The 19,810-nt window shown below is 37.8% G+C and overlaps 3 protein-coding genes and 1 non-coding gene across 4 annotated transcripts; 3 read left to right on the top strand and 1 right to left on the bottom strand.

Annotated features, from left to right (window-relative positions):
* The first annotated feature begins 498 nt into the window (after positions 1 to 498).
* Trnap-agg (transfer RNA proline (anticodon AGG)) lies at positions 499 to 570 on the top strand. The gene has a single exon. It is a non-coding gene; the product is annotated as a tRNA-Pro (tRNA).
* Positions 571 to 3,928: 3,358 nt separating this feature from the next.
* On the bottom strand, positions 3,929 to 13,269 carry LOC140166374 (monocarboxylate transporter 13-like). The gene is made up of 4 exons (XM_072189823.1): positions 12,406 to 13,269; positions 9,751 to 9,894; positions 5,532 to 6,593; positions 3,929 to 4,896 (listed from the first exon to the last, which is right to left on the bottom strand). Exons 1-4 carry the CDS (start codon positions 12,626 to 12,628, stop codon positions 4,742 to 4,744), a joined length of 1,584 nt encoding a protein of 527 aa, XP_072045924.1. The 5' UTR covers positions 12,629 to 13,269; the 3' UTR covers positions 3,929 to 4,741.
* A 4,034-nt stretch (positions 13,270 to 17,303) lies between these two features.
* Positions 17,304 to 18,832, top strand: LOC140166895 (uncharacterized). Its single transcript, XM_072190380.1, has 2 exons — positions 17,304 to 17,839; positions 17,923 to 18,832. Exons 1-2 carry the CDS (start codon positions 17,304 to 17,306, stop codon positions 18,830 to 18,832), a joined length of 1,446 nt encoding a protein of 481 aa, XP_072046481.1.
* A 169-nt stretch (positions 18,833 to 19,001) lies between these two features.
* LOC140166894 (uncharacterized) lies at positions 19,002 to 19,670 on the top strand. Its single transcript, XM_072190379.1, has one exon. The coding sequence runs from the start codon at positions 19,002 to 19,004 to the stop codon at positions 19,668 to 19,670; it is 669 nt and encodes a 222-aa protein (XP_072046480.1).
* The last annotated feature ends 140 nt before the right edge of the window (positions 19,671 to 19,810 follow it).

Genomic DNA, 19,810 nt, shown 5'->3' with positions numbered 1-19,810 from the left:
TTCTATTAAAAGTTAAACAATGATGGCGCTATTTATCTAAAATCTTGTTTGCATCTTTACAAGGGATAGACTCTTGTAAAATGGTATTAGAACATCAGCAAACAGACTAACAAATGACAAGGGAATTTTCAAAAACTTTTATCATGAAATGTAAGTATTACTCATATTATTTGGCTAATTTAAATTTAAAATATATGTAAATAGCGCCCTCAATTTGCACCCAAATGTAAAGTTTATAGAATTAAAATTACCACAAAAAGCAGAAAAAGATGAATTATTTGATATAGAAACGAAAATCTATGTTAAAAATTGCTACAAAATATATGTGTATATACAGTTTATTAGTGTGATTATTCAAGTCTAGAATTGAACATTATAATTATGTTTTGTTCGAAAAATTAATAAATGATCACATCAAACAACCTGACTTGATAATTTCGAAAATAGATAAAATAGTTATTATGGTTATATTACTATTTTGCGGCGCTTCTCTGCAACGGCTTGTTGGTCTAGTGGCATGATTCTCGCTTAGGGTGCGAGAGGTCCCGGGTTCAATTCCCGGACAAGCCCCAAATTTTACTTTTCTTCTTAGTAATCATTTTTATACCATGATACCATGATAATTTATTTGCCCCCATCAAAATTCAGACTTTTTTAGCTTTAGGTCATGTTTTTTATACTGGGCACCTAAAAAGGGTGGCTCTGTTGCATTCTTACTCATCAAGACATGTTTACATGCATGTCGTTTATTTATTTGATGTTTATTATGAGCTTGTCTAGTACTATTTTGTTCCTTAGACATTGGCCTTTCAATTTCTGATACAAAAATTTATGATTTTCATTTGTACTAATTACTGTAACTCGTTAAGTCTAATTAGTCAGGGGTGGCTCATGTGGCGGAGGATCATGTGGTGGAGGATCACAATGCTGTACAATGGTGATCCTCCACCACATGATCTTCAATAAACATTATTGATGGATTTCTATTTTCTACTTGTTTCTGTACTTGATCTCGGCTAAATGATATCATGTTTAGCATTCATTGCCTCAGTATTTGTTAATTAGACAATTAAAATTTACTAATTACTTGTTGCTACACTAATAAAGTTCATTGACCTCTATGCATTTGAATAGGGATTTAATGTAGGGAACATTCAAAAGGGTGCTACGGGCAAACAAAACATGATAAAAGGCTCAAATTTCTTAAGCAGACCTTGGTTGTGATCCTCTTTACTTTAGTAAACTAAAAACTAGTAAAACATAGAAGGTTTGCGACAAATCTGAAAGAGCACCCTCACACTCAATTTTGGGCCAAAAAGTCACTTTTTACACAAACGCTTTGTCGAATTCTCTTTTAACTTTCAAAACTGGATTGTTGAGCTCTTTTACATCTAGTTACATACCTCAATCATGAAAATTTGCATTTCCAGTGCAAAATAAGGTGTGTTTTGAAGAAATTTATATAAATATAGATTTTTGACAACCCTGTATCTACATTTTGAATTACTTGACCGCCATGAGTTCCATATGACTGGGTGGGCAATTAAGTTAGCTATTTTAAACAGTTGTCAAATTTTTACATTATCAATGTACGTCGGGGGGTGACACCCCTAACTGAACTAATATTTTCATCCTTATTTTGCTTGTTACACCCTGTATATTTTATGGGTTACCCTGTATAATGACTCCCAGAATTATATACTTTAATTGGGTTCTAATGTAAACTTTTGAAGTTATAGTACCAAACCTGTAAAAGCATGTGATTTGTTTGAAAAATACACATGCAACGCAATTGGTGCCCAACATAAAAAACATGACCTTTAGTTATCAAGCTCGAACTCAATATTACTTTGTATCATAATATTAATCTATAAAAATGTTTGCCCAAGAGCAAAAAAAAAAATCGCTTGACCTCAACAATAACCCCTACCTCGAAGTTGATCGACCAGTTTACCCTGTCCAGGTAAGGTCAAACAGAATTCGCTGTATAAGCGAAAGGTATGGACTTCTAGTCCACATCATTTGAGTGCTTATTTTAGCCACGGTGTTTTAGTGTACCGAGAAAAAGAAGTTCACACCTCTACCCACTCCTTAAGGGCTGGGGTATGAAAGTTTGGACAGTATTTATTTTGGGACATTAGAGCACATCAGACATATCGAATTGCATTCTGAATACGAAGAATGTCATTCTGATATCAAATAATTTTGATTTTTGAAATTCGCAATTTAATACACATTTTATGGCAAATCATTGAAAATTGATATTTTTGATATTTAACAGTACTTGAAGTAAACTTTATAAATCTGATGATTTATACTTGAAGTGTATGTTGGTGGGATGAAAAGCCGAGGATAAATTGAAAATTTTGACCTTTCGTATTGAAGATATGGATTTTTTTTTCCCAAAACACCAAAAAAATTAGGTCTTTTTGGCAAAACAATACATAACTTCAATATGAAAGGTCAAAATTTTCAATTGACCGTCGGCTTTTCCTCCGTGCTACATACACTTTAAGAATATATCATTAGATTTATATGATTTACTTCGAGGACTGTTATATATAAAAAATTTGAAAAATATCAAATTTTTATAATTTGTCATAAAATTTGTATTATTTTGTGATTTTCAAAAATGAAAATTATTTTATATCAGAAAGACATGCTTCGTATTCAGAATGCAATTCGATAGGTCTGAGGTGGTCTCATGTCCCACAAAAAATACTGTCGAAACGCAATAAACGCTCATTTTAGATCCCTTAAGACAACGGAGAAGTAATTTTACAATAGATCCAATGTGTTTGTGCAAAACATCATGTCTCTCTTCGTTTTTGTTTTGCTGCATATTATCCAGAGGAAAATGAGGAAACCCCTGTAGTTTAAAATGAACGTCCATATAGCATGTATAGTCCAGCATTAATTCTGGTTCTGACGAATTATACTGATACACTCGGGGGTTATTCTATGGTATTTTCTTGAAACTCGTGATTATACACTGGAATGTCGTTTTAATGAGGTCATGTATATTGTATTCCAGATTTTGGTAGGTGATCTCAGAACCAAATTAACATCGGAAACGGTAAAAACATTGTTACATTTACATGAAAATATGCGTGTGTGCCAAACGTCAGAGAGATATATTCTTAGATTTACTTAACCCTAATACGCCTGAGTACTACAAAATACTACTTGATATATGCGCCGTTCGTGCGTGCATCCCACGTGGTGTGATGACGCAATCGCCCTAGTGATATTATAGGCATATAAACAACTTTTTTCTTTGTTTTCTCTCTTTATTCCTTCCTTCTTTCCCTTCCGTTAACAAAAAGCAGGGTTAAGCTTGCCTAGTACTCAGTTCGCATTTATACTTAATGTTCGAAGTTGGTAAATTTGATTTGAACCAATCAGCAATCATATCCCACTTGTATCATCAGCATACATTAGGCCTACACACTTACATTTGACAGATTCTAGGAATGAGTCTAACATTAAAAACAAAGTATTGATTGACGTGGAATCCCAATATTTATGTCCTTGAAATCAGAAAGAACAAAATTTATATTCAATAATTGAGACCTGAATTTACTGAAGGTGACTGTAGCCCCCGGGGGGCACTCCAACTTGGGAGGTGACGCGTATGTAGGGCTGTTAAGACCCCCTTTTTCAGCATCGCTGTCACCCAAAGACCCCATATTTTTTACGAACACATGCTCTCTTATTTTTCTTCGATCTGTCACCCAAAGACCCTAACAAGTTCAATTTGAACAACAACTTTCGATTTTCGAGGTTTCTGTGGCGCTGTTTTGGTTCTCACCCAAAGATTCCATTTAATAAAAAGGTCATGTTCTCACCCAATGACCCCATATTTTTTACATTTTGCTCTCACCGAATGCCAAAAAATATGCTCTCACCCAATGACCCCATATTTTTACATTTTGCTCTCACCGAATGCCCCTTAGTGCGAAAGTGCCAGCCCTACACCTATATCCATTTCAAATTGAAGTGCCCCTCGGGCTTCAAATCTACATGCTCAAGGGGTGCCTTTTCAACAATATTTATATGTCGATGGGTGACAAATGCGCATTTAAGCAAAAGTTCCCTTAAAACACCTCATTTGGCTAATTTTAGTGCTTTTTGTGAAACATTGGTATATAGATTGTACAAAACTTTGCGAAGATCACACCCGGGTAGTACGGGGTGTCCTAAAAGTCTCGATACCATTCTGCACCGTGATATCTTTCACAAGGACTGGCCGAGGGGAAATAAAAATGCACATTTGGAAAGATTAAATTCATGCAATTATTTATATACCAAAAACATTATCCGTTTTCCTGTGCAGGATTAGATAGTGCATCAATTCCAAAAACAAATTTACCCCAATATGGTTCAGTTTTGAAATTGTGATTATTTTTCCAAGTGTAAGGATACTTTCTTGGCGCAGTATATATCATTAAGATTGTGCCAATAGATGCCAATCTTGAGAAGAACCAAACGTCTGCTTTATTGCTACCTGTTGCATTAACCATCCAACTTGATCATAACACAAAATGACGATAGTATTTACAGGAATATGGTACGCGTTGTGCAACATCACGTGAAGTCGCCGTCAAACTGCAGAGTGACGAATATCATATTATTATAAACCAACCCTATAAAAACACCAAGCATCTTAGGATCCCAATCGTAAACTACTTTATGTTGAAGTCAGTTATTAACCTATAATTGGAATGTCACAAACAAACACCTAACGTTTGCACAAACAGCTGCTAATCCACGTCTTTACTCTCAGTGTCCTTTCAATAAATGTCACATATATCATTAAGATTGTACCAATAGCTGCTAATCCTGAGAGGAACCAAAAGGCTGCTTTATAGCTACCAGTTACATCAACCATCCAACCTGAAAATAATACAAAATCAAATTAGATTTTAAAGGAACATTGTGTGCGGCGCAATCTATTATTTTATCGACGTGATCCCCGCGTACTGACAAATACCCCATCAGATTCTATAAACCACCCCTATTTAACCCGTTAGGTGTCTGAAACGATTCTGATCATGATTATGGTTTAGTTCCATACACTGACCCGGCCTATTGTTGGTATATAACCTTATATATTCTCTATATGACTGGTCAAATTTGTCTTGCGGTTACCAGTGACGAGCAAGAACTCTAGCAACAAAAGCAACATTTTCAGGTACAGGTGCAACTTTTAAATCTGCATCTTTCATTCGAAGGGTCACTATGTCAATACATTTTGGGCTATCAAGACAAATGAGGCATCATAATCTGCAGAACACATCTGTGTATCTTCAATTTTAAAATTTGATGCCCATCTCTCTTTCGAAGCGATTGGGCCAGACTCTTCCATATAATGCGATTGGGCCAGACTCTTCCATATTGTTGTTGCTTTATCCGTACAATTCTGCCATTCAGTACACTGCACTTTGGTGTATCTTGAACATACGCAAGAAAAAGAAGATCTTCTTCATAATTAAAGTTCTGTTAGTGTTTATCCAATATACATCACTTACCTGCGGACACTGCACCTGCTGAGTATCCAAGTGCGTCGACGAAAACTGCAAAACCCACACCCATAACACGGTATTCCTCATGAAGGATTACCTGAATAATTGTATATAAGAATACCAATTGAGTCCCCGAAGCAGTCCCGTAGATAAATTGATAAACAGTGTGGTGCCAATAAGTATTGAAAAATGGATTCAGAAAATTCAAAATAGAGCACGTTGCTAATGCACACGCAGTAATTACGCCTCTTTGAATATGAAGAAAATCGGCTATAAAAGGGGGTGCAACTTGCCCAACTAAGTTTCCAATGCCAAACACAGTTGGTAAGATGGCTGCCTTCGATTCGCTGAGCCCTGCCTCTAATGCGCGAGGTATTGCATGACTAAGAGGTGCGAAGACTATCATGCCGGAAATGAACAAAACAACCAACATTATGTCAAAATAAATGTTTTTAAATATAGATTTCAGGACAGATATAACTGTCACCCAATCCCTGCGTATTGCATTATTTTCACATGTCGTCTTCTTCTCTGATTCAATTGTTTCTGTGGTTACCGTGTCTGGGAATTGGGATGCTGTTTTCACAGAACTATCAGATGTATCTGGTTTTGAAAAGAGTTTAATTTCATATCCATCATTTATATTGGCTTGATGAACAATAACATCAGTGTGTTCTTGTGTTGAACCTAAATGTCTGGTATCTGACGTCAATTGAATGCCTGAAGATTCCATTCTGGATGACGATATTATAGATAAGTCATGTTCTGCTTCAACATGTTCAATATGATCAATTGCCGGGTTATTATGCGCATAAGTCGATTCTTTGCTTTCACGTTTTGGCCTCAACATTGCTCCGCTAACTATCAAGTTACAGGTTATAGCTGAAAGAACCCAAACTGCTCCACGCCATCCGTAGTTGTCAATGAGGGCACTTGTCATTAACGGATAACATATTTGACCGATTGAACCTCCCGCATATGCCACACCATTTGCAACCGTGAAATGTTCATCAAAGTACTGACCAATCATAACGACGGACGGATTGTAGACAAGTGCAAAGCCAAATCCTGCAACAAACAAAAATCACATAATAATGGTCGTATCAGCACTAATCAGTCGCATCCGGTCTCTCTACAATGCGTTAAAATAGAGTAAACAGTTTGCAAAATGTCACTAGATTGTCAACATCTAGCACTAGTTACGTGCTTATAGTACTGTACCATGCAGATGACAATCCAACTCCTAAACAACCTTACCCTAAAGTAAGCCAAATTCAACTATTTATAGTTTTTTAGGTGAAATGGTCCAAAAATTAGAAAATACCATATTTTAGGTACTAATTAGCATAATTTATGCTTACTTTAGTATTAGGGGATTTTATGCATAGAGACAGAGTGTCTCTTTGGATGAATCTTTATCTCTTGCCCCAAGGAACATCCATGCCAAGTGGGACCTTTGTACTAAAAAATGCAGCGTTCAACCCCTTAGCAAGTCTACTATTATATCTATGAATATTCTCAATCATCCAGGTAGTTGAATAAAGTTAGATTAGGTTATAAATCTTTGCAACTGGACTTACTGTTTTTGTTGACTACAGTATCACGTCATATCTCTGACGCTTCATCAGGCCTAGTGATGTGAATTGGCTCTGTGTTATTGACCTGTGACGTCACGGTGGTAGGAGTGACGTCACACTGGAGTCGCCGAGGAATTTTCCTGATCGTTGGTTCGTAGCTGTGAGACAGGTTGTGTCGTAGTCCCCCTCCGCGATTCAAAGTTGGTTCCTCTCTGTGAACATATATTGCTTCCTTTACCCTCTTTCGAACCACCTATGTTCTTTGTCGAGCACAATAACGTCTTTATCCTCAAAAGTATGCTTAGCTGCTTTGAGGTGCGTATAAACGGATGAATCGTTTAACCCTGTTGAGCTGGGGCGACGATGTTGGTACATCCGTTTATGGAGCGGTTGTTTAGTCTCTCCTATATAATAGTCATCACAGTCCGTATCCTGGCAATTGATGGCATACACGATATTACTCTGTTTACGCTGAGGAACCATGTCTTTAGGGTGGACTAACTTCTGTCTCAGTGTGTTGCACGGTTTTAGTGAGACAGGAATCTGATGTTGTCCAAAATCCTCTTTAATTTCTCAGAGACATCTGAGACGTACGGAATAGTGATGCCAAAATTACGAGTGCTCGACGACCTTCCACCACCTCGTCGAGCACTCGTAATTTTGGCATCACTATTCCGTATGCCAGGATACGGACTGTGATGACTATTATATAGGAGAGACTAAACAACCGCTCCATAAACGGATGTACCAACATCGTCGCCCCAGCTCAACAGGGTTAAACGATTCATCCGTTTATACGCACCTCAAAGCAGCTAAGCATACTTTTGAGGATAAAGACGTTATTGTGCTCGACAAAGAACATAGGTGGTTCGAAAGAGGGGTAAAGGAAGCAATATATGTTCGCAGGGAGGAACCAACTTTGAATCGCGGAGGGGGACTACGACACAACCTGTCTCACAGCTACGAACCAACGATCAGGAAAATTCCTCTGCGACTCCAGTGTGACGTCACTCCTACCACCGTGACGTCACAGGTCAATAACACAGAGCCAATTCACATCACTAGGCCTGATGAAGCGTCAGAGATATGACGTGATACTGTAGTCAACAAAAACAGTAAGTCCAGTTGCAAAGATTTATAACCTAATCTAATTTTAAGTCTACTATTATGTGCAATGAGCAAAATGATGATCAATGTTTTGATTGATTTAATTATTGTTTTCTTTAATGCTGTGTCCGATAACTCTGTAACCCATGCAATTATATATCTTTCAGCATAAAACAACGATTTATTGACATGAATTTGACATGAATGGGGTTTCTTTATTCAACCGGTGGTAAAATCACTATAGGAGGAGCAATATGTTTTGTAGTGTGATGGTTAATGGTAGACTGAAACAGTTGCATGTGTGACTGAGGGATCAGTCACACATAAAGTAAAAAACTAATTAAATCAATCATAACATTGATATCGAGAACATTTTACACATTATGGGTATGTATGGGATGTGGAAGAGTGCAACTTTTTTCTGAAAGCTTCATTTTTGGAAAATGTGATTATTTTTAGCAGAGAAATTGTTTTTGAATATGGAACAACTTTGGGACAGTAAAAAAACGATTCCACTATTCGCAGATTTTTGAATTTTTTAAATCAACAAAACGTATTTCAAGTTATGCAACGAAATGTTTTGTAATTTAAGGGGGGGTATTTCTTTTAAACCCTGTACAGGCGCGTATACAGAACTTCAGTAACCGGGGGCCCATTTCTTGGTGAGCTAAGAAAGCATCATGAAACGTGTAAATATAACATATTGAAGCTTAAATAGTCAAATTTGCTTTTTTAAAAGCTGAAATGGTCAAATATGCGATTAATTTCAACCAAAAATACATGCACGCAGGTGTTTCTCTTCTCTTTTCTCCAACTTTTTCTTCTCTTTTGTTGATACCCTGGGCACGAGGTTGTTTAAAAAGGGCTATATACGCTAGTGCAAAGCATACAATATGCAAGTGGAAATGCAAAATAAATAATATATACAAACACATAGCAAGGCATGACACAAGCATGTATTTTACATGAATAAATGTGTTTGGAGTTTACTTTTGGCCTTTGGTTGGTCATACAGAGATGTGTTTAACAAATCTTGTCTTATTGATGTGTTTTTACAAACCCCATATGGCCATGTGTCTTGAACTCGCCACCCAAAAAAGGTGGTGGAGTCTCGCTCATCCGCGTCGAATGTTACTTAAATGTTGAAATATTGTAAAAACAATTACTAGTACTGAAGCTATAGACATATTTATAACAGCTGCGTTACTTTTTGTGCAGACTTTATGTTGACTCTGTTGCTCAGGAGGCGTAATTAGCTGAAAAAGGGCGCGACACTCAAATAGGGGCGAGTTCAAAACACATGGCCATATATATATTTGTATACAAGCCCTCTATAATACTCTTCTATTTGCCAGGATAGCTACAGGTGTCCTCTATGACGTCATACTATAATTGCACCATCGCGAAATTGAGAAAAATATGCTATCAGCTGAATGAAAATTTGCTCCGCTAATCATGCTAAATATGCTGTTTGAAATCGTCATTTATGGAATAAAGTTATTGCAAATGATTATTATAGTAATCAGCAATCATGTACAAACCTATCATAACTCCCCAATTCAGTATAATTCCTAGAGTTGACTCCATAACCATCGTACAAATCATTCCTACAGCCGCAAGTAACCCACCGGTCATGACTACAACCCGAGTACCAAACATCGTAGCGAGTATACCACTGATCGGACCTGAAAGGAAAGCACAATGTGTATTAACCCTTATCTTACTGGCCTATTTTGTGGTTGTACACTTTGCCAAGGGGCGTTGTTTTTCCCTACACTCTAAAAGCAACTCCTCACAAATGAATAAAATCTGTTCATATTTCACAAGTATGACCCTCCGGAGGGGGACAATCTCTTCATAATCAAGAAAATTTCTCTTCCAAATGAATCGGATTGTCACATCAAAATGACAAGAAACTCATCAAATTTGATAAGATTGCTTTGTCATTTGAATAGATTCTTGTCAAAAATGAATAGGTTATTATCAAAAATGACCAAAACTTTGTTTTCTCCGAGTGGGATATAACAGAACCATTTCAAATTTAAATGGATAATCTTGTCAAATAATGAGTTGGAGATATTTCCAATTTAGTAAATAGTAAGTTGTTAAAAAGATTGTCGGCTCAGAGTGATAATATTCCTGACTAAAATTAACAATACTAGCGGTCACTCGTGCTTCGCGGTCACAATCTTTAGCGGTCACAGCCTCGGCGGTTGGTAAATTCTACTGACTGATATGTTGAATGTGTAAATGTTCTGTTTCGTTAGTGAGATTATCATTTAGAAATACAAAAGCGAGGTGGATTGTACACATCATGTAGCAGAAAGATGCAATCAAAGTCTTCATAGGTCATCATGCCGTTATTGTTAACTACATGTATGCACGCAACACAGGGGCACTCACATATGTAATTGACCCGTACTAGTAGCGCTGTGCTGTGGGTATAGTGAACTAGTTAGCGTCATATATCTAAAAGTATAAAAGCTCCGATTTTAGTACTTGCTCTATGTTACTTATTCTTTTCAAAATATCTTGAATTTTAATCCGGTACAAGCTTTAATAACGGGGGAGCATGCATTTGTATGAGAAAGGAAATATACCATATTATCCAAACTCCCGTGTTAATCCAATGCACATTTTGCTTCACCGGGCCGCCCTGACTTGGTCGCGTTTGGAAGAGGAGTGCCACCAAACCGTAATAGGTACAAATTTAGTACTTTCTGTCAATCAAGTATGATAAAATTTTCTACATGTCAATCTTTAAATTATTAGCATAGTCCTTATAATAACGGTGGAGCGCCTTGATGAGTAAATGATAGCAAACCAGTGAGAAATCCCCAAAACTCAGTCAATGGAGCTCCACCCGAACATGTCAATAGCGTCATTATCGATTGGATTAGTCGACCGTAGCGGACAATTCGATCGCGCATTGGATTAATATTATCACGTGGTAAGAAATGTGCATTGGACAATCGATTACTATAATGGTTTAGTACTGCATATTTCGGTTTAATCTTCACGAAGCGGGTTTATGGTTGAAAAGGTCACGGTGAATTTGCCGTGGACAAAACTGCACTATGTGTATATGACACTAGGTATCCGAGGGAACTGACCAAGTTCTAGGATAACAATTGACATTTGCAGAGTGAGTTGCGTAGTATTTTGTAAAATAGACAGCTGATATTTTTCATAACTTGCTGATTGTTTGGTGGAGCACGGGATCAAAAACAAATGAGTATACTCTATTATATCTACCTCCAGTCACTGGCACTAGCTTTGAAGTTCAGCGTGTGCTGCGTTGGTTTCTTAGGTTTACATGTGGCACGTTGATCGCGCGCGTAAAAGTATGTACACGCACCAAGTAACGCTAATTCTCGCGTTTAACAATACTATGCGCCACCAGCGGTTGCTCTTGGCAGTAAAATTTTTGGCTCCAGAGTCGACATCGCCGTTATATCTGCTATTGAATTTTCACGCGAGTGTGATAATAAATATGTTGAAAACAGCTCCACGAAGTATTCCCTGTGATCAATAGATCAAAATGGATCTACTATAATTGTAAATTGTTGTTTTAGTGTGCATTCGCATGTAACATCATTATAATGACATTTAAACCCACAATGATGCATGTTCCTGTATGTTCCTTTATTGTATTTGTATTACGCGGGCTTTGGATGTGGACATTTTCCCATGATGCACTGCGTATTTTGGCCTCGACCCAGCGACCGTTTGAGGCGCATCGTATTGTGAAATGCGAGAATTAGCTAACACATGACAAAACACTGAACTTTAAAGCTAGTGCCGGTGACTAAAGGTAGATATATACACTGTAGGAAATTTTATTCAGAAAAATGAACATTTGAGTGTACAGATTTTTATACCAACCCCATTATACTATATATTATTCTATTTGGTAGCAAAGGATGACTGTAAGCCTCCTCTATCCAGTGCAATCAAAATAAGCACCAAACGTCTCCACATGACGTCATGCATGATGTAAGTGAGCCATCTCAAAATTTAAGGGGCGCCATTTAGATAACAGTCTAAAAGGATTTAAGAAAACATTACAGAAAGGTCCCAATATGCAAAATATCCTGCTCGCTACACTCCCCCCTCCCACTTTCGACCTTAGTAAAGTAGGACCAATTTACTAAATTAGCTTGTGTAATTTCTTGTGTAATAATCTGAAATCTTACTTGCAACACCTATGACGAAGCTATTCATAGATACCATCATACTTGCTTCTGCGGATGATGTACTGAATTCTCGCTGCCATTCGACGAAAAAGAAAGTTTGAGATTGATAAAATCCGTACTCTACGAAACACATTAGAAAAACACTGACAATAACCATGTAGCCCCATCCACCCTCGCGTGGCTTTGTAGTAGTTTGATGAATTTGGTCGCCAATGTCTGCCATTTTGTTTTAGTCGTCTATGTTTCCATCCATTCCCTCCATTGAATGTAGATTCGTGTCACTATTATAATTATTATTATACAAACAGCTGTACAAAACAATCTTATTAGCTAGTTTCCTGCATTTCGAAGTTTAAGTGACCTGATCTGAACTAAAATAAACACAATACATGTCATGAATGTGTCTCGCTTTATATTGCATTTCATTTAGCGGTATTGTGGAACCTTTTCAGCCTACTGTAAGTCTATTCAGTATAAGATGGCACATGACCATGCTCGTTTTCCACGTATATGTTCATAGTTTTATATCATGAAATGACATGTCAAGTTATAGCAACATTCACTATTAAAAGATACCGCACATCTTCCAAATGTTTGATACCATTTGATCCTTGTCTCCCCTGTGGACCCTGTGTACTTTTCCAAAGGTCATGTGCCATGTTATAGTGATGTGATATTTGATATGCAGTTCCCGTCTGGCACCAGAGATCATCATGTATTGGTTCACATTAGTTTGAAACTAGAGCTGCAGTGGCTCAGGAGCCACGAATATCGTTTGGGTTATATGTGGTTGGAAGTTTACTGTATGATTCCGTTATTCCTATGACTTTTATAATGTATGATCTTGTAAAATAAAAAATGTTTTGAAAACATGATTTTGTTTTAACTTGCACCGAAATGGAATTAGTTACATTTGCACATAGCAATTGTGAAATATAAACACTTTTATATACACTTTTTGTGTCAACACAAAGAAAACAGTTCGGAGTAAAAATTCAGCTTAAGGGGGTACTACACCCTTGCACAATTTTGTGCCTATTTTTGCATTTTTCTCAAAAATTATAGCGCATTGATGACAAGTAAGATATGTATATTATTACACTACAACTACTGCACTAAAAATTTATTTCAGCACGGACAGCAGTTGTGGAGTTACAGTCAAATATGAGGGAAACCCACTATTTGATCAATAAATCAATAACTACTTGCATTGAGTTGCTGAATTTTCAGTGCAGTAGTTGTAGTCCTTGCCCCTATAATATACATATTTTATTTGTCACCAATGCGCTATAATTTTTGAGAAAAATGCAAAAATAGGCACAAAATTGGCCAGGGGTGTAGTACCCCTTAAGTATAGACGTGAAATTAGAAATTTTTGTTTCTTATATTTTGGAAATTCGCCCCGTTTTTCGAAATATTAAAAAAAAAGCATGTGAAAAGGCAATTTTGTCACTCTATGCAGAAATGCACATAATGGTGTATATTTTGGTTTAAAACAAATATTTTGAAAACATTAGAAAAGCTTTCCTAGACTTCGATGCTCTAAACAATAGTGCAAAAAGTTAAGCTTTTGCTTGCATACAGGGTGAGTCAAAATGAAGTAGACTCAAGTTTGTGGCTCTTCTGTACAAAATCTAGAAGAAATCCACTGTAAATGAAAACAGATTTTGAACGTCTAAATTAAAAAATGAATTGTTGTATTTGCTAACTGAAAACTCGAGTTATACTTATTTGAATAAACCATCCATTTTTGTAGCTGCATGCGGTTTTTCTTCCCAAGCATGTAGTCATGATCATGGTGGTGTGCTGACTGGTATAGCGCGATATTCAAATACAACAAATAAAGATGTGTGACAGGGGTTGTTTCGATCAATAATTCCTAGCGGGTGCATTATGGTCTAAAGGCGGGCCTTAATAGTTCTTTTTTAATTTTTCAATTTCAATTTCATCATATTGCACTGCATACAAACAAACGAGCCAAGTACAATATGATATGGCACTTCAATAAGGCTGAGTATACATAGGAGTATACTATTCGGGTATACTGTGCACGTTTTGCAAACAGTACATATTCCTTTCAGCATGCACCTAGATTTATATTAACGCTTTGAATGATAAATTTTTAATTTCATCAGCAAGCTTTATTATACACGAGACAAGTATACACATACAATAACACAAAAGTTTAAAAACATTAAAATAAACACTTTTAGCAGTTTATAACCTAGACACAAGGATACTCGACCAGCGAGTCCTTGGCAAGGGAAATAATGAGTACATGGAGCGCAAAGACATCATGACTCAAAGGATGGAGCACGGAAGACTTGAAAGCAGAAAAGATGGATCAAACGCACTCAACCCCTCCGTGCCACAACCACAAACGCACCCGATGTCCATGGGTTCCAGGCACTCGGTTAAAATACAATGTGAAGCTGTGGAAAAGCATCTAAAAGGCAAAAATATATATGATTACAATTTAAAAATATCTGGTTCCTGCCAGGTGGGTTCGAATTTAGAACAGAATATGCTAAAAGAAGTACAAAGCGCAATTTTGCTGAGTTGGTCACGGATGTTTTTTTGCACTTTCTTTAAGCAAGTTAAGGGTCTAGAATAGAGATTTGATTATTTATGTTCACCCAGACATGTTACACACAGCACATTATGTGTTTGAAAGTGGGGGCAGCCCCCAGTCGAAAAAGTAGAGGTGCAATTGCCCCCCCCACCGGTTCCGCCGCCGATGAGTGCGAGCCTCAAACTTGGGGACATCAAGCCTGATAACCTGGGAAACATTTCTGGAACATTTTGCAGGGGTCAGATACCTCCAAACAGCAAACACCAACACACCCGGACTAGGTTTGAGGTTTATAACCACAATTTGGATCTAGTATTTCTATATTATGAATGCAGTGGCTGCGGCCGGAAGCATTACATTTAGAGGGCCCGTGCATTTCTTTTTTCAGGTAATCCCCATTTTTACTCTCAGTGTAGAATGTAACAAACCCCATAAAGATAGCATAAACAGCTGTTAATCCACGCCCATTTTCTCTTATTTATTCTATATACCAATGCAGTGGCTTAGGACGTATTAACAGTTTGGGACCAAGTATATTTTTTTTCAGTGTTACTGTTTTCAATTTACTATTTTAGCTCCGAATTGATAGGTGCGCGGGGCTCGCAAAAAAACGTGTAACTGATTTTGGTCAAAAAACGATAATTTTAGGCAATTTTCCATTTATGATTTGTATTGGGAACGTGCCCCATGGAAACATTCAGAAAGGTCATGTCCCCTGCTTCCGCTGCCTATGTAGGCCATATCAATGAATGTACCATTAAGATTGCGGCAATAGCTGCTAGCCGTAAGGAGAACCAAAAGGCTGCTTTATAGCTATTGGTTGCATCAACCATTCAAGCTTAAAATGAAGTGTTTAAAAGAATATTGTGTGCGTTGTGCAACATCAAGTATGGTCGTCGTCAAACTGCAAACTGACGAATATAAGGCCAAAAAAACATGTTTGTTTCCTGTAGCAGGTCAAAAAAGTCAAATGCGAAATGCGGTTTTTATTTTTATTTCTTTTTATTTATCCATGTTTTCAAATGACAAAAATGCATTTTTTGCTGCAAATTGGAACGGAAATTTACAGTGGGTCTCTCTGACACGCACACAAAAATGATGTTCAAGAATATGTATGTCCCCCTTTCAACCTGCAGATTAAAAAAGGTATTTTAAAAAATGTGTAACGTTTTCTCTAGTAGTTTTTTACTATGCTCGTTTGTTGTGTAATGTGTAAATGTTACTAGCTGTTACTCCAGTAGTGTTTTATATTTTGTGTGTGATTTTTACGTTTTTGGGGGGTACTGAATTCTAATGCGCAAAATAAGCCGTCAAAAACGTAATGCGCGCGCTACAGGAAACAAACTTGTTTTTCAAAAGGATTGTTTTACATCATCTTCAGCCTATCACAACATATCTTGACCATTAAAAGTTGAATAATTCAAGTTTAAATATGATGCTGACTCAAATCAATACAGCATGTGCATTGCTAACCACATGCTATCTACTGAAGATAGCAACATTCAGATATGAAAATTAGGCAGGGCCTAATTCTTTGCATCTCAATCTTTTAGATTGCATTTTTTGAATTTGCGCTGACCTCGATCTGCAGCACGTTGAACATCGCTCTCGTAAATTCTGCTTATTTTGTACTTAATTCGCTGATTTTGAACTTTTGTTTTTCAACTAGTATAATTGTAACTCTTTTAATGAACTTTGTTTGCTACGGACTTTCTTCATCTTGAGGTTTACTGAATTATCATTGTTTTATCTTCGTGTACATGATGATTTGTCTATATGGATCTACAGTACAGTGTACTTTCACGTTACCCGTGTTTTAATACGTATCAGTGTTTACATTACATAAGAACTTAGTGAACTTTATTATCTACTTGTATAATGAGACCTCTTCTGTATCGATAACTTGCTTTTCTAAGTAAATTAAGTGTGATCAACCATTATTCCGTGTTGAACACGCCATCATGGATGAGCACTCCTCTTTTCAAACCAAGAGGATGTCGTGGTGGATGTCACAAAAAGCGTCAAATAATGACTGTCTATAACACTAACAGTATCCCAAAATGCAATGCACTGGCTACTGGTCAGTCGGGAGTTAACACAAACAATCTCATCAATGTGAAAATAGATTGAGGTCAGTCCCATAGTGCTCGAGTACGATTTGCCGTGTGGAATGCACGTTCAGTGAATGCAAAAACCAAGTCTACTTCATTGTGTGACTTTGTTATTTCTAATAACTTGGATATATTAGCAATAACAGAATCATGGCTAAGTGGGGATGAACGAGATAGCCGTGCCCTTGCTGACATCAAGAACACCCTTCCCAATTATGACATCCATCCATCACTCGCCTCGTCTTAGTAGAGCGGGTGGTGTTGCCGTTCTCGTCAGGCAAGGTTTTAAAGTTAAAATTAATGACATCACAGAATTTGCTTCTTTCGAACGTACTCGTATGGAGTTGAATGTTTCATCGGGCTCTACATCACTTTGTCTAATTGTGATATATCGGCCCCATCCAAACAAAAAGAACAAACTCACTTCTGCAATGTTTCTGGAAGAATTTTCATCACTGCTTACAGATCTTCAACTTGTGTCTACTCGCTTGCTAATTACAGGTGATTTTAATGTACATGCTGATGATGCTAATGACCGCTTAGCATCTAGTTTCCAAGACATTCTGCAGACCCACGATCTTCAACAACACGTACTTTATCCAACTCACATCGGTGGACACACCCTAGATCTGCTGATCTGTCGCAAAACAGATGATCTCGTTTCATCCATCTCTGCTCACGACCACCTGCCATCTGATCATTTTGGAGTGAAATGTCAGATCAACCTCACCCGGCCACCTCCTTCCAGAAAGTTCGTTCGAAGTCGCAAACTCCGTAGCATTGATATTGATCAATTTCGGTCCGATATTCGTGCGTCCCCTTTGTTATCTTCAGACTGTCATTAGATAGCGTCGATTCATACGCTGAGAAGTATGACTCTATCTTGCGTGATCTACTCGACCATCATGCTCCTGAGCTTGAACGTAGTGTTATCCTTCGTCCGCATGCACAATGGTACAGTGACGCTCTTCGAGCAGCAAAGCAGGAGAGACGCAAACGTGAGAGGCAGTTCAAGAAATCTGGACTAGCTGTTCATAAAGAACTCTATGCTGATCAGTGTTTATCGTATAAACAACTCCTCGATGATGCTAAAACATCTTATCATCGTAAAGAACTTGCTGATGCTGATCAACATGATTTGTTTCGGGTTGTTGACAAGCTCGTGAAGCCGAAGGTTGGTACCGTGTTGCCAGCTCATGATTGCTCAAATGAACTTGCTGATCAGTTTGCTGATTACTTTCATACTAAGATCAGCACTCTTCGCCATCGTCTGAATTGCTCGCATACGACTTCATCTGCTCCTATATGCTTACCAGATGCTACTTGTTGCACTTCATTTGAGACTTTCCAACCTGTTTCTGAAGATGAAGTGTTAGACGTGATCAAACAGTCTCACATTACATCATGTCTACTTGATCCATTACCTTGTATTTTCAAGGAAAGCATCCCTGAACTTCTACCGATAGTGACTAAAGTTGTCAATCATTCGCTGACATCTGGTTATTTTCCAGCTACCCTTAAGCACGCTGTTGTGTCTCCTCTTCTTAAGAAGGCTAAATTGGATCGTGATGATCTTAGCAACTATCGTCCGATCTCTAACTTGAAGTTCCTCGGTAAACTAAGTTACCTTAGATTGTGGAGTTCCCCAAGGATCAGTTGCCGATCCGTTAATGTTTATCCTTTACAGTGCTCCTCTCCAAGATATCATTACTTCCTACGGGATTTCAACAGTAGCATACGCTGATGATACTCAACTTTACATTACATTTAAACCAAAAGATCGTGAACATGCTATCCGTGTTCTTGAGAAATGTATCGCTGAAGTAAGGCGATGGGCCGTTGAGAATAGGCTGGTGTTAAACGATTCCAAAACCGAGCTCCTTTATATCTCTTCTCGGTTCACCACCGTCAACATGCCTTCTCCACTTTTAGTCATAGGCGATTCCGTCATCTCCCCTTCATCTTGTGCACGGAACCTTGGCGCCATATTCGACTCCAACCTTTGCATGAAGGATCATATTGACAGTATTTGCAGGTCTGCTATGGCGGCCATACGGAAAATAGGGCAAATACGTCATTTCATCGACGACGAAACCGCTGCCAAATTAGTTCACGCCTTTGTCACCTCTCGGCTGGACTCCTGCAACGTCTTAGTCTATGATCTTCCTGATTCCTACATCACAAAACTTCAGCTGATCCAGAACACAGCAGCCCGGTTAGTCGCTCGCATTCCTCGATCTCAGCACATTACCCCAGTCTTACAATCGCTTCATTGGCTTCCCATCAAGAAACGTGCAGCTTACAAGATCTTGCTCATGACTTACAAGGCTGCTCTCAATCAACTCTCCCCTCAATACATCTCCGATATCGTCACTTATTACAAGCCAGTTCGCAATCTTCGTTCTTTTAACAAGTTATCTCTGACTGTCACATGTCGTCCATCAACCAAATTCTATGGTGAGCGTGCATTTATGTATGCAGCTCCTTCACTCTGGAACAATCTACCGCTTCAAGTTCGCTCTTCTATTACGGTGTCGTCCTTCAAGAGTCATCTGAAAACACACCTTTTTAATATTAATTAATATTTGTTTCAACCCTGCCTGTTTTTCCATCTCACAGGAGCGAGATGCTGACCATCTCGTTGAGAGTGAAGTGCTGGTAACCTCTCCTCTCCAGGGTTATCATTTCTGCGTGTTATTTCTGCTTTGTTTGTGGCCCTGCT

The sequence above is a fragment of the Amphiura filiformis genome, chromosome 12 (genome assembly GCF_039555335.1).
Source record: "Amphiura filiformis chromosome 12, Afil_fr2py, whole genome shotgun sequence".
Taxonomy (NCBI): domain Eukaryota; kingdom Metazoa; phylum Echinodermata; class Ophiuroidea; order Amphilepidida; family Amphiuridae; genus Amphiura; species Amphiura filiformis.
This window is presented reverse-complemented; position numbering and strand designations above follow the sequence as displayed.